General features: G+C 40.0%; 1 protein-coding gene across 3 annotated transcripts in view; it reads right to left on the minus strand.

Annotated features, from left to right (window-relative positions):
* amph (amphiphysin) overlaps positions 1 to 14,142 on the minus strand; it is a 42,120-nt gene that overhangs the window by 11,536 nt on the left and 16,442 nt on the right. For 2 of the 3 annotated variants that reach the window (XM_061920578.1, XM_061920580.1), the window contains exons 7-11: positions 9,093 to 9,178; positions 5,534 to 5,609; positions 5,337 to 5,419; positions 3,654 to 3,792; positions 46 to 165 (exon numbers count right to left, since the gene is read on the minus strand). In XM_061920578.1, the coding sequence (XP_061776562.1) occupies positions 46 to 165; positions 3,654 to 3,792; positions 5,337 to 5,419; positions 5,534 to 5,609; positions 9,093 to 9,178 (504 nt within the window). The remainder of the gene's footprint in view (positions 1 to 45; positions 166 to 3,653; positions 3,793 to 5,336; positions 5,420 to 5,533; positions 5,610 to 9,092; positions 9,179 to 14,142) is intronic. The other variant, XM_061920579.1, reaches the window with a different exon arrangement.

Consider the following 14,142-nt stretch of genomic DNA (forward strand, 5'->3'; position numbering starts at 1 on the left):
AGGCAATGTGTATCAATGCAAATTTTTTGTCAAGGGTTGGAAGACCTGTGAAGGAGACGGTGCAGGTAAGAACTCTCCTCCAAACAGGTCGATGATCTGCTCCTCCACCACCTCCTTGGAAGGTGTGGCTTTGGGGGGCGGAGGCACTGGGGGGCCCTTTTTCAGCTGCCAATCAACAAGGACAAGATGGGATTTAAAGACATTATTATCACGTCTTCACTTTTTATGGTGCATGTAATTATTCAACCCCCTTGTTCTTACCACAGCCTCTATGAGAGATTTCTCAGGACATTGAATGCACCGTGACTGGAATGTTCAAGATGTCTTACAATAGAAGACGCTTCGCCTCTCATCTGAGCAGGTTTCATCGGATCATGCTGAGAGTAAATAAGACTCAAGTCTGAGTAGATGTTGCTGGGTCCAGAGTATATATCCTCTCAGACAGGGACATGCCCAAACAAGAATTATTTTGATCGTTGTTAAGATACAATGGAGTGAGGCCTTTGCCAACATGACGAAACTCACAAATACTTTGGACTCAGCACCATCCTCACAGACTAAAGTTGTCCTATCTAGTCTGTGAGCACAAAATAATGAAGCCTGCTCATAAGCGAGGCGGAACGTCTTCAAAGACAATCTGAACAGTCCAATGCCTAATTACCTGATGAATGAAAATATCCACAGGAATATCTATGAGGGAATCCTGAGCTCCGTTTACACTGGACACCAAATCAATTTTTTTTTTGTCTTCAAGTGACACAGATCGTATATTTTTTCTGCCAGCCAAAACGCTCCAAAGTGCTTCAAAACTGATATTTTTGCATCAGATTTGGGCCACATTAGGAGGTAGTTCAAATCAGTTAGGAATCTGATCTTTCCAAATGTGACTGCAGTGTAAACGACAAAGCGACCTCTCTGCGACTTTTACCTCATCTCTGGTCGCTCTGTAATTTGTCTGCGCAGCACGGTCACTTTCCATTTTGCAATTCTCTTCTTCATGAAGTCCGGTCAACTTCCTTTGTTTTCACTTTATCGAACTGGCAACATTGGGGCCTGTTTGCGTTTACTGGAGTCTGATAAAGATCAAATTTACTTGTCAACTAAACAATCAGCTGGAAAAAAATCTGATTTGGTCGACATTTGCCTGCAGTGTAAACGCAGTCTTGCACTAAGGATTCAGGACCTCTAAAAAAGATGCTCAAACTTCTAACTGCTTTCTATCTATTTGTTTTCTATTTTATATTTCCATACCTTGCAGCTGGTTTACAGTAATTTAACTGAAACCCCTCCGAGCCAAAAAACTAGACAACTAGGAATGTTGAGAAAGTGTTCACACTGCTAATCACCAATGATAACAACCCAAGTAATAGGAGGCGAGACTGAGGGTTTAGCAATGTAACAAGAAGTTTGCTTCCTCGACTCACACACGAGTAGGATGGAAACAAGACAGGACAACAACACACATTTGTTCTACAACAATGGTTCCCAAACGACAAGTGATTTAAACACATCTGTCGACACACACAGAATTATGAATGACTAGCGATCTCTTAGGTTACAATCGTCCCTTGCAACTTAGCGCTTCCAATTTTGCGGCTTTATCACATTTTTTAAAGCAATTTTTACGTATTTTCTGACCTAAATTAAGTGTTAATTATTTCTTATATGCATCACAGTCAGTAATTGTCTTATTTTCTATGGATAATTTGTGAGAATCAAAAATATATATAATCACTTGGATTCGAGGGAAATTTAATTTCATGTTTTATTATATGTGGGAAATAAAACTGTTGATGCCCAATATTTTACCTCGCCATTAACACATCTCCACATTGGTGGGTCTTTGACGTGAGCGATGCCTAACAACGCGTGTCTAATGGCACCTTTATGCTTTCTTTGCCTTGACAAGCCACTTAATAATGTTAATAACTCATGTCTAGAGGGCTCTAATTAAGTTAAAAAACATTTAGAAGGTTGTAAACAGTTTTTTTTTAAGATCTAACTATGAAAATATTTGATCTATAAGAAATAATCCTACATTAAAAAAATGTATTTACCACAGTCAAGTCCAGAACCAATTAGACGCGTACATGCGAAGAGGGCCCCAACTGAAACAAGTTGAAAAACTTATTCGGGTGTCAACATTTAATGGTCAATTGTACGGAATATGTACTGAACTGTGCAATCTACTAATAAAAGTTTCAATCAATCAATCTAATCAATCAATCAAAAGGGAAAAGAGCGTATGTTGTTTAGACATTACTAACCTACCCAAAGGATCATTTGAACAAATTAAGAGTATTTTGAATCATCAAATAACAGCTTTTAGATCTGCGAGAAAAGAAGATACATGATCCGAAGCATCAGGGGAATAATCACCATCTCTGACCAAAATCCTCCTTCGAAATCTGATTTCGAAGGAGGATTTTGGTCAGGGATAGAAAAAATTCAAAAGAATCAAGCCAAATGCAGTCCTGAAAATGAGAAGCACCCTTGAGGGCAGAAAGACTGTGTCAGAACTGAGAAAGAAAAGCAGACTTGGCACTCAAAAATGAGAGAAAAGAAAGTAACCAGCCAATGTTCTATTTTGTGTCTTCTTCTACTGATGATTTCCCCAAGATGCTTGAGGGAATGCTGGTAGAGCATGGCTATGGTGTGTATGGAAAAGCAGGCAAGTCTGGAAATGGTGATTCTCTTTTTTTTTTGTTGCTCAGAATGTGTTACATATCATTTTGAAGTAATCATGGACCAGGGCAACAAAACATGCAATGACGTATTCAAAAAAATTGTTGTCCATGTCTTTATCTACACTGTCTAAGCGGGGAAATAGGCTTCAGTTCTATACATGATGTCAATCCAAGAGGGGGCAGGCATATCGACTGCGATGGAAAGCGAGCGTTCCAAGTACAGTTGGTTATCTACTGATTACTCAAAATCAAATTAATATCATGGGAAATGACTGTAAGAGTCGTTTTCAGGAGCAAAAAATACAGTAAGAAATTCTTAGTGACATTGTGGTCATCTGGACGCCATGGGTCCTTTAAGCTTGGTCAATCACTCATACTTCCATTATACAGTATATATATATCAATTCAGTTTATTTGATTTGATTGTCAACTCATTTTATTGTCAGGAAACTACTGAAAGGTGGATTGTTCAAATAAAAAAAATGAGAGATTGCAAATATTTAAGGTCAGACACAGCTTTCCGTCTCAACAAAATGCTGGCTGGGTGTGGAGAAAATGGGAACCAGAGTTCTAGAAGCGGCATATTCCCAAACATATTTGTCCAAATGGTTTTGACAAACATGTTAATGCCACCAAAGACTCGTCACAGGCCTTCAGTTAATTGTACTAATGTACTATTAATATGATCAGTTAACACAAACCCAATAATCCGACATTTTCACTCACCATCCAACAGATGTGCAGCAGAGAAGAAAGTTATACAAGTACAACATTTAGAATCAGTGCCATGCTAGCATGCTAATACAAGTTTGTTCACAACATGTTAGCGTTATCTCGCCTTACCTTTGGGGGTGAACATTACATTCCAAATTTGTGATCTCATTGATAAGATTCATAATTTCATTCCTTTTTCCATGCTTGAGATTGGAGCACGGTTTCAGCTTTTCATGCATTTGATTAATTTACCTGTACAGGAGATTTGGGGCGCGGGGGTCCAGGAGAGACTGGTCGAAGCATGTGATTGTAACTGGCATCTGGACTCTCAGGAGGACTCTCTTCTTCCGGTGGCGAGGGCGTCCGAGCGAGTCGCAGCGGCCCTGAATCACTGAAGGACCCACATTAACACACACCTGACCTTAATGACAAGACACTTCCAAGGAAACTCATGTATATGTCACCTAAACCAAACTAGTTTCCAGAGATCAGGGAGGTGTGCTGAGTTTGGTATATAGATAGGCACCCACTAAATTCCATCAGTACTACCAGGTATTGTTTTACAATAAAAGGGTTCTACTATTCAATATCGGTAGCGGACTAAACACCGGCTCAAACACTTGGCTCTTCCACAGCCTCTTAGAAATATTGCGATCTTCACTGCCAACAAAGCAAGCATGCCTGAGAGACAATGCTCGAATGTTAAAGTAAGGCACCACTTTTCCAAAATCTTGCTAGCTTGATGCTAATTTACACCAGCTTTAACATATACATGCAAGTGATTAGCATTAGTGATTTTACATGGCGATTTCAACACCTCCAAATTTGGTAATGAAAACTCCAACTAAGATGCAAATTGCAATTAAGCAGCTGGTGCGTAATAAGTACAATACTTACATTATAAACACTTTGTAGAGTGCCACAAATACACTAGCACATTGAGCTTCATGGAAAAGACTACTTCCTAACTAGGTAATACATACACTGCGTGGGCAAATTACGGCCCGCAGGCCGCGTCCATCCGGTTAAAATGTTCAATCCGGCCCGCTGGACGTCTTTAAATAATTTTTTTAGACCTTCAATATCAAAGCTGTGGCAGCTATTATGATGTGCAGTGCTGTTTTTAAATTACCTCGAGTCTTGAACTATTGAAAGTATTTAATTGGTTGGTGTTTTGAGTGAAATACGTGTTATTACGGTAATCAACGTCACAGCGGCTCAGATGAGGCACCAAGGAGGGGTTCGTTTCCAGAGGAGCCAGCCTGAAATGTGGTTGTCAGGGACAGGCGCAGAAGCAGATTTTTGCAACGGAACCTATTTTCCACCAGAGACCGGTTGATTGTATGGATTATTTTCATAGACCGGCTGACTACGTGTGGTAGATAAAAACAGCAAAAAAATTAGCCTTAAAAATTTGCCTTTGGCTACAATCTGGCACATTAACATTTTATATGTCCATTATTGTGCACTGTCCTATGTACTAAAACAAAAGAGTTGTAATATACATCTATTAACAAGCTTATTGGTATGTTTAGTGGGACAGGCGAAAGTTACGTCATAGAAAATGTGGTAGTTTATAATTAATTATCGGCCTGGTAGGAAATGGGTCACGGACCAGTACTGGTCCCGGGACTGAGGGTTAGGGACCACTGTATTAGAGGTAAAAAACAAATGTTATGGAGCGCAAAAACATTTGTTTTCTTTTTATTTCAACTACTTTCTCTAAAATACGCATTGAGGCTAAAGTAAATATATTTTGTTTTATACAAATACTTGATGAATTAAACTAAATCGATAGATTACTGAATTACTAAAATAATCGATAGCTGTGGCCCTAATCATACATTAACGTGATGTGAGTCTGTTTTTGTTCATGATTGATTATGGGAGTTACTGTATTTATGATCCTTAGTTTATCAATAGGATTGTTGTCACCTTGGTGCTCCTTGGATGGTGAACATTTTGTCAGCATGTTGTTCACTAAGTTGCATCATCACTTCATACAGCTGCTTACACACCTGCAGATGCAAGGGTATATCATGAGGGCCTCATGACCACAGAAAACCGCAAACGTCAGTCTGCATTATGACACTTGGGTTGTTAAAATGATGGTTCAGAAGCTTCACCCTCACCAGAGAAATCTCCCGGTGAAATCTGGCCTCTAAGCTCGTCACGCTCTTAAAAGTGCTGATGTAGAATCCAACTCGGCTAAAAAGCACAAAAGAATAAATAGACAATTAGAGCAAATCATTCAACTTGCATATTTGTTGTTTGATTAATAAAAATCTAAACTTGACAATTTAGCACATTCCCTTAAATGTTTGTGTTGGTGTACCGTACTAACAAAGGGCCCGAATCTCCCGTGCACCTAAGGGGAAAAACTGCACAGTTGCGCCTACGCGCCTTCATTCACAATAAGGTGTTCTGGGTGAAGCAACCCTAAAATGGGGGTGTTCCCAGTCAAGTATGGCTTTCCGCGTATTCTCCCATCAGAGAGAGTATGGCCAGACAATCTCCTCACGTGACTACAGGGCACTAACCTGACTCTCGCCAGATCCTTGTAGTTCGCTGAGCTCCACACAAGGATCTGGGCTTGAGGGCATAGTAAACCCCTTCAAGATAGAAAAATATAATGACCCAATCAGGATCGGCGGGCGGGATTTCATAGATGTGACGTGGCGGTGAAGCGACTGTTTGATTCAAACAACAATGGCGGCACGGAGCGAGGAGTCGTGTGCTGAAATTGATTCTGCATATTTTCTTTGCACAAACGACATCGATCGTCTACTGACATTGCTGCTTTGTAGAGCTCGGCGATATGGCCTTTTATTAATATCGCAATATTTTTAGGCCATCTCACGATACACGATATATATCTCGATATTTTGCCTTAGCCTTGAATTAACACTTGATGCATATAATCACAGCAGTATGATGATTCTATGTGTCTACATTAAAACATTGATCTGGAAATAATTGCTTCGGCATTTAATTGGTGTGTCACCGGTCGGGGATATTGACATGCAGAGTTTCAAGTACTCTTCATTATCGAGTGGGTGACTTTTCAAATGATGCTTTTTGTAGCAACGCTTTTGCCACATAATTGTTTAACATAATCCCGCTTGAAGCCAAACCACCGCCAGACGATGGACCCCGTGCTGTTTTTCTTGGGAATTAAGTCTTCTTCCTTCATTTGTTACCCGAGTCGCACCTTCTCTCTCTCGTATTACCACTCGCACCGCGAGCACCACAGCTAACGTTACCATGCCGCTACCTCTCTGCTCCACGAGGGCGTGTGACGTATGTAAGAAGGTGCGCTTGTTTCACCTCTCTGTGAGAAGCCGAGACAACAAAGAGTGAGAAACGCCTAAAAGCAGCTAAAAGCAACTGTGTGAGAACTTATAGTCGAATATCACGTTATAGTCATTTTCTTTATCACACAGAGACAAACCCGCGTTATAGCGAGTATATTCAATATATCGCCCAGCCCCATTGCGTTGTTTCAGTAAAAGTTGTCTAACTTTTCGCTCTGTCGTCATCCAATAAGTCGGCTGTTCAGCATTGGATTTCTCAGAGTCCCTCTCATCAGCGTCCCGGATTGATTTCGATGTGACTGGTTGAAATAGCCCGTCATTCAAGATAACGGACAAGTGGTTTATCCAATCACATACAATGATTATTTTTTTACAAGGCCGCGCCTTCTGAAATACATCTCCTATTGAGAACTCCCAGATCCTTGTGTGGAGCTCAGCCAACTACAAGGATCTGGCGAGAGTCAGGTTAACAGGGCACCATGTTTGGGACCATGTTGTCCATACTCTCTCTATAGACGGCCCCTTTTGTATGCCACTCTCAATAAAATGATAAAACATGACTTCCAGAAAGTTGGAAAAACGTGTTAACAATATAAAAAAGGCTATAATGCCACTCTGAATTAACAACCAAAAAGCAAAACGCACATCAGTGGCTTTGGTTCCTGTATGTGTGTGAGAGAAGGAGGGCGTGAAAACGCCGTAAAGTAAGATGACTGCGCATGTTTACCGTGTTTGGACATCCAGGGACCAACAGATGTTTAAATCAGGTAACGATTTTTGCTGAACCGTGAGGCTATCATTGAACTATGTGATTATTTAAAAGTAAATACTTACTGAATTGTTTACGAGACAATGATCATTAATATTTACTTTGTTGAACTAATGAACAGGCTGCTTTCGGACACAACTTCACCACAATGATCAGCAAGAATGTAGCAAGCAGAATAATAGAAACATGTAACCAGTTGTACTGTCAAACAGTCACGGTCCACTTCACACACAAACACATCCGCACATTCTTGTATTTGTTACCTTCTTGAGACCTCCAATTTATTTATTTTTCTCAACTTCAATGATATGTACATACTATGCAAATATAAAAAAGGTAAGCTTTTACTATTTTTTTTTTGTTTTGTTTGAAATTGTTTTTTAAACTTCATTACTTACTTGAAGTTATTACAGTATGTCTCTAGATACTTATTTATATATTTTTTTAAATAAATTTTGGCCAAAGGGGGCGCATTTCAATTTCTTACACACTTGTTATTTCATATGTTGACCGGAGGAGGAGCACTTCTTTTTGGGACCACCCTAATCTTAAAAGATTTCAGCACCAGGGGTACAAATGAGACATTCTTTATTGGATGCAATGGTTTTCTGTATTGGGACCATAATATCGGTCCTAACTTGTTCACCGGTCCTCATGTGGAAGGTACTTTTCCTTGTTGATGTCTCAAGAATGGTAGAAATACAAGAACAGACACACACACACACACACACACACACACACACACACACACACACACACACACACACACACACACACACACACACACACACACACACACACACACACACACACACAAACAGCTGTCCAAGCCCCTCCTGATGTATAAACATCAGCAATAACATCCAGGTGGCTACAATAACAACCTCTGTAAACTTTCAGCTACAAATTTAGTAATTACATCCGGACAAGAAGAGGACAATGTTGTTTTAGCATGCATGCATACACACATCACATCACCATGACAACACACACACACAACAAAAAGCCCAGAAAAGGATTAGCATTCGCAAAGGAGTTCATTTAAGTTGAAAATCCTTTGAGGTGAAACGCACAAGTCAATCAAACTTCATTGTCCTTTCACTGTGCTTTATCTTTTGCATGGATTTTAAGGAAAACTTCATTTTTACACCCCCAACTTAAAAAAAGACGTCATGGCAAAGCCCGACTATTTACCGGTAGGTAGTGAATCACATTAGCACGCCTTCTTTCGCAACATACGTATGTATCTTCTTTATGCGGGGTGGGCGTGTCTGTAGTCGAGACGAGAGAGTACAAATAAGAGAAATGTGCTTAACTCCAAGCGTGTAGAAAAAACACTTGAGCGCAAACGGGAGAGTAGGGCCCTAAATGCATCCATGCACAAAATCTTGCTAAATATTTCTTAATGATGAAACTCATCAACTTCTTTTGTCTCTGAACACTGATTATGCTTGTCATTACGATGATCAAATCAGGATTATCGTTGTTGTGTTGCCTTTCCTTTCTTAAGTTTGAAGAAAGGAAAAATCCCTTATAGAGTTTGTTGGCCTTATTGTGTATTTCTTTGCAACGCTGAGGTGACGTAGGAATGCATTAGATGAGACTAGCCTGTCCCAAAGGGTTGGTAGTTCATCCTGCAGACCAACATTGAGATCGTCAAACACTCTCTGGGCTTTTCTCAGCTCTTCATCGGCCTGCAAAACAAAAACACATCTGATATAAATAAAATGTCATATCTAAGATCTGTTTGACAAGCATAGGTTGCAGCATAAGGTGTAGCATAATAGGTGCCGTAGCTTGATGACGCGGCCACACAGATGCTCCTTTTCAACTTGCAGCAAAGGTGAAGACTTCAAACTGTGTGTGGGGCTTTCAACTGTAAAAATGAGCGAAATATAACCAGATTTATGATCAATAATGTCCACTATGAATTTGTTATGGTGTCGTCACATTTTTTTTTTTAATTTATAAGCTTTGAGCGTGGCCCGCGGACCTATAGCGAAGCGGGGTGTGCCAGGACTGGCTTCGAGATCAGCCACAGGTGCGTAGATGACCCACCCGGGAGTGTTTATCTAATCACCTGTCGCTTTGTTAAAGGCAGCAGCCGGGAAGCAGGGGGCGGTTAGAGCACGAGCGAGAGGGAGAGCGAAGACTGACAGACAAACCGAAGGCTGAAAAGCCCAACGAATGACATTTGTTGAAAAATTAAATCATTGTTCCGAGACATGCGAGCCGCTGTCCTGTCAGTAATTGGTGGTCCGAAGAACCCGGAAGCGCAAGACTTCCACATAAGCGTTCTCAACCAAGAAAAGCAGGCACTTCAAAAGCAAAAGTAAACAGATAATAAAGCATGACACCACATTTTAATTGGTCATCATCAATCAATTATAGCATGAACAATCGTTTGGTTGCAGAGGGAGAGGGGGAAAGGTGAGCCAAGTGGCCAAATGACGCAACGACACATACCCTGGCTTTGAAATGCCAACACAAGCCTGACTTTTCTCTCTGGCTGATCAAGGATGTTAAATACATCTATCCTGAGCTGAAAAAAACATGTTTTTGTGACGATACACAATATTAGTTGTGTACATAGTCAACCATTTTCAACTGCCGGAAGCCTTGCCTGGCTTCCAGGGGAATAATTATTTATAACCAGTGTTTGGAAAATTTCTTTGAAAACATAATTATTAGGGGAAGTAATTATTGTGTTACTTTGAACAAAAACTTAAAATGCATATACTGTTGAGATGTTTCATGAGACCAGAGTGTTTGTAAGTGCCTTTAACAGGCAGTGCTTGCTGCTAAGTAACGAGTGACGCCAGCGCCCAGACAGAGTAGCATTAGCTTAGCTGTATTTGTTAGCAGTTTGCAGGGAGTGAAGTCAGGTCAGTTGAATCTTATCACTGGATTGTGCTAGTTAATAAAGAGATTGAATGTGCTTCAATGACTTTAGTTTCCTCATCCACAAACGGGGTATTTTATAATTATAAGCTTGTCACTTCAAACATTGATTTGTTGCTCATTATTTCCTCAAATTAGTAGTGTGTATGTGTGCGTGAACTTGCATGTTGTGTGTGATGTTGCCTCCTTTTATTAGTGTATTGGTGGTTTATGCTTACATTAGTAAAAACAATATATCATGCATTAAACCTGCTGTGCTTCTGACGCTGTTTTGTTGACATACAACCATATCAAATGTAGCGTGCCACGTAACATCGGACGTCTTGCTAGCAACGTTGTATTGTACATAAAAGTAATTAATTACATTTCCCATTAATTCAACTAGGAAAGAGTAATGTATTTAGCAACACTGTTATTCTGAACACTGTTTACTATTTCACTACATTTATCTTTGTAGTGATACATTTGTGCCTGAGTTTTTTTAAGTGTACATTTTATATTGGTATTATAACTTATAAAATGGTTGTATTATATGATACACACAAAATGGAAATAGCTCCAACTCTGATTATAGGTTTTTGGGAGATTTAGGTACTATTATCAAAATAAATAAAAAGATGTACAGCACACACGTGAGGTTGAGCTGGAAAGAAACAAATGCAGGCAAGATAAAGTTCATAAGGTGACACGATGGTCAACAAAAAAATAAGCCTGGACTCCAAAAGGGCAAATAACAATTGTGAATTGGCATTACACAAGTAATACTTACTCAACATTCACTCATTTTAGTAGTGAATTTTTATGTGAATATGCCAATTAAATGAATGAAACAATAGATAGATAGATAGATAGATAGATAGTATTTGATTTATTCCTTCAGGAAAATTAAAATTTTCAGCACAATCCCATTCAAGATCAGACAAACATTACAGGGAGACAGAACAGGAACGCTGACGGGTCTGCCAACTTCCGGCGCCCCTTACAAAAAAGGTGAGATACAGGTAAACAAGTGGGGGGGAATGGGAGAAAAAAATAAAAGATTAAAATAAAATAAATTAGTAACAAATCAGTAATATAAGGAATGTTTTTTCACCTTTCTGTCTTTTTCCTGCAAACATTTTATTTATTCATTCCTGTCGTTATATTGAGGGTTGTCTTCAATTTAGGATTTTCATAGTCTGATTTGTTAGATTTTCTCATGGTGGACAATAAGTAGAATCTATGGCCTTGCTTGCTTCTACGAGAAATAAACAGATGGTGATGATATGTAAAACTGTATGGTTACGTATCGTCAAATCTTCGATTACTTGAAGACAGACCCATTGCAGTTTAATGCACAAAGCACCAACATTCAGCTTAAAGAGGAACTACACTTTTTTTTCGCTTTTCATTCACAATCCTTATGTGAGACAAGTAGATATAAGTATTTTTCTTAATATATATAAATAATCAACGCTAGCAATATATGGTTAACAAAGCAGATAATAGGATTTAATCTAAAGCGCCTATAAAGCGCTCTTAAACATCATCATGGTTTTATTTAGTGTACATGCTGTAAGTGTGTATGTAATGTAACAGACACATTTGTGATAAAATAGAATAGAAGAACAGAATGCTTTATTATCATCAAACATGAAAGCATGACAAAAATAAGGGTGGCTACTCTGAGTGCAGTTGAATTACAATATAAACAAAAAATAACATCCATCCATGTTAAAAATAAATATATAAATACAAGTAAGAGGAGCACTGCAACAGTGCATGTTTATTGGAACAGATTCAATATCCTTATGGTCCACGGGTAAAAACAGTTTTTACGGGTTTGTCCTGCTCTTGTCTCTTTCTTGATGGCAGCAGGTTGAACAAGTGCTGACCTTTCCTTTGCTCTGCCGAGGCAGCAAGAGCGAGCAATGTCCTCCAGGGAGTGCAGAGGGCAGCCAGTGATCTTCTCCGCTGTCCGGGTCACCCTCTGCAGAGCCTTGCTGTCTGCAGCAGAGCAGGCAGCTATTGTAACACATAGTTGCGTAGTACATCAGCACGGGCTTTATGGTGGACCGATAAAAAGGTACCTGCAGTTTCGCCTTGAGTTGGTTTTTCTACAGCACAAAAAGGAAATGGAGTCTCTGCTGTTCCTTTTTGACCAGTGATGAAGTGTTGACAGTCCATGTGAGGTTCTCTTGAGAGGTAAGTTCCCAGGAACTAAAAAGGAGGCCACTTTCTCAACCCATGTTCTATTTACTACAAGTGGAGCATGTTCCCCTCTCTTTCTCATTTAACTAGTGACCGTCTCCTTTGTGGTGTTCAGCCTCAGGTTGTTCCTGGTGCACCACCCTGCCAGCGCCAGTATTTACTCTCTGGTGGGCCTGATCATGGGGGGTAATGAAAAATTCATTACCCCCCGTGGTGTCGTCCGTGAACTTGATGATGGTGTTCGAGGAATGAATGGGGACATAGTCATTTGTAGCGCGTACAGGAGAGAGCTTAACACGCAGCCCTGTGGGGAGCTAGTGCTGAGTGACAGGGTGGTGGAACATAGTTGACCCACCTTAAAGGGGAACATTATCACAATTTCAAAATCAATTAAAAATCAGTTCCCAGTGGCTTATTTTAATTTTCGAAGTTTTCTTCAAAATTTTACCCTTCCCGGGATATCCCTAAAAAAATCTTTAAAGTGCCTGATTTTCGCTATCTGCGAAGACACTGTACATTTTCCTGTGACGTCACATAGCGATGCCAATACAAACAATGTGGCGGTTACCACAGCAAGATATAGCGACATTAGCTCGGATTCAGACTCGGATTTCAGCGGCTTAAGCGATTCAACAGATTACGCATGTATTGAAATGGATGGTTGAAGTATGGGGGCAGATAGCAAAAATGAAATTGAAGAAGAAACTGAAGCTATTGAGCGAATAGCTATTGACGATATTCGTCAATGTTTGCCTTAGCACTGCCGGTAAAATGTGCAGACCAACGATTGGAAGTTTCGCATCTTGTGACACTGGATCAACTTAAATATGTCGATTGGTAAGTGTTTGTTTGGCATTAAATGTGGGTGCAGGGAAAGCCTGGATGCAAATATAGCTACAAATGTACATACAGCCAGCCTAAATACCATGTTAGCATCGATTAGCTGGCACTCATGCCGCAACAGAATATGTCTGATTAGCATATAAGTCAACAACATCAACAAAACTCACCTTTGTGATTTTGTTTACTTTATCGTTGGGAATGCATCTGCTTTGAGTGTCGCAGGATATCCAGACATCCTTGCCATCTCTGTGCCATCTCTGTCGTAGCATCGCCGGTAAAAACCAAACGAGGGACTTTCGCATCTCTTGACACTGGAGCAACTTAAATCCGTCCATTGATATGTGTTTGTTTGGCATTAAATGTGGGTGGAAGGAAAGGCTGGATGCAAATATAGCTACAAATGAGGCATAACAATGCAATAAGTACATACAGCTAGCCTAAATAGCATGTTAGCATCGATTAGCATGCCATGCTAATCGATGCACATTTTACGTAAATCAACTTGAATCCGTCCCTGATCGTGTTATTACACCTTCCGACAACACACCGACGAGGCATGATGTCTCCAAGGTACGGAAAACAGTCGAAAAAACGGAAAATAACAGAGCTGATTTGACTTGCTGCGTGTAATTTGGTGGAGAAAATGGCGTTGACTACCTATGTGACGTCACGCTCTGACGTCATCTCTCCGAGAGCGATAAATAGAAAAGCATTTAATTCGTCA

Source organism: Nerophis ophidion, linkage group LG14 (assembly GCF_033978795.1).
Source record: "Nerophis ophidion isolate RoL-2023_Sa linkage group LG14, RoL_Noph_v1.0, whole genome shotgun sequence".
NCBI classification, from domain to species: domain Eukaryota; kingdom Metazoa; phylum Chordata; class Actinopteri; order Syngnathiformes; family Syngnathidae; genus Nerophis; species Nerophis ophidion.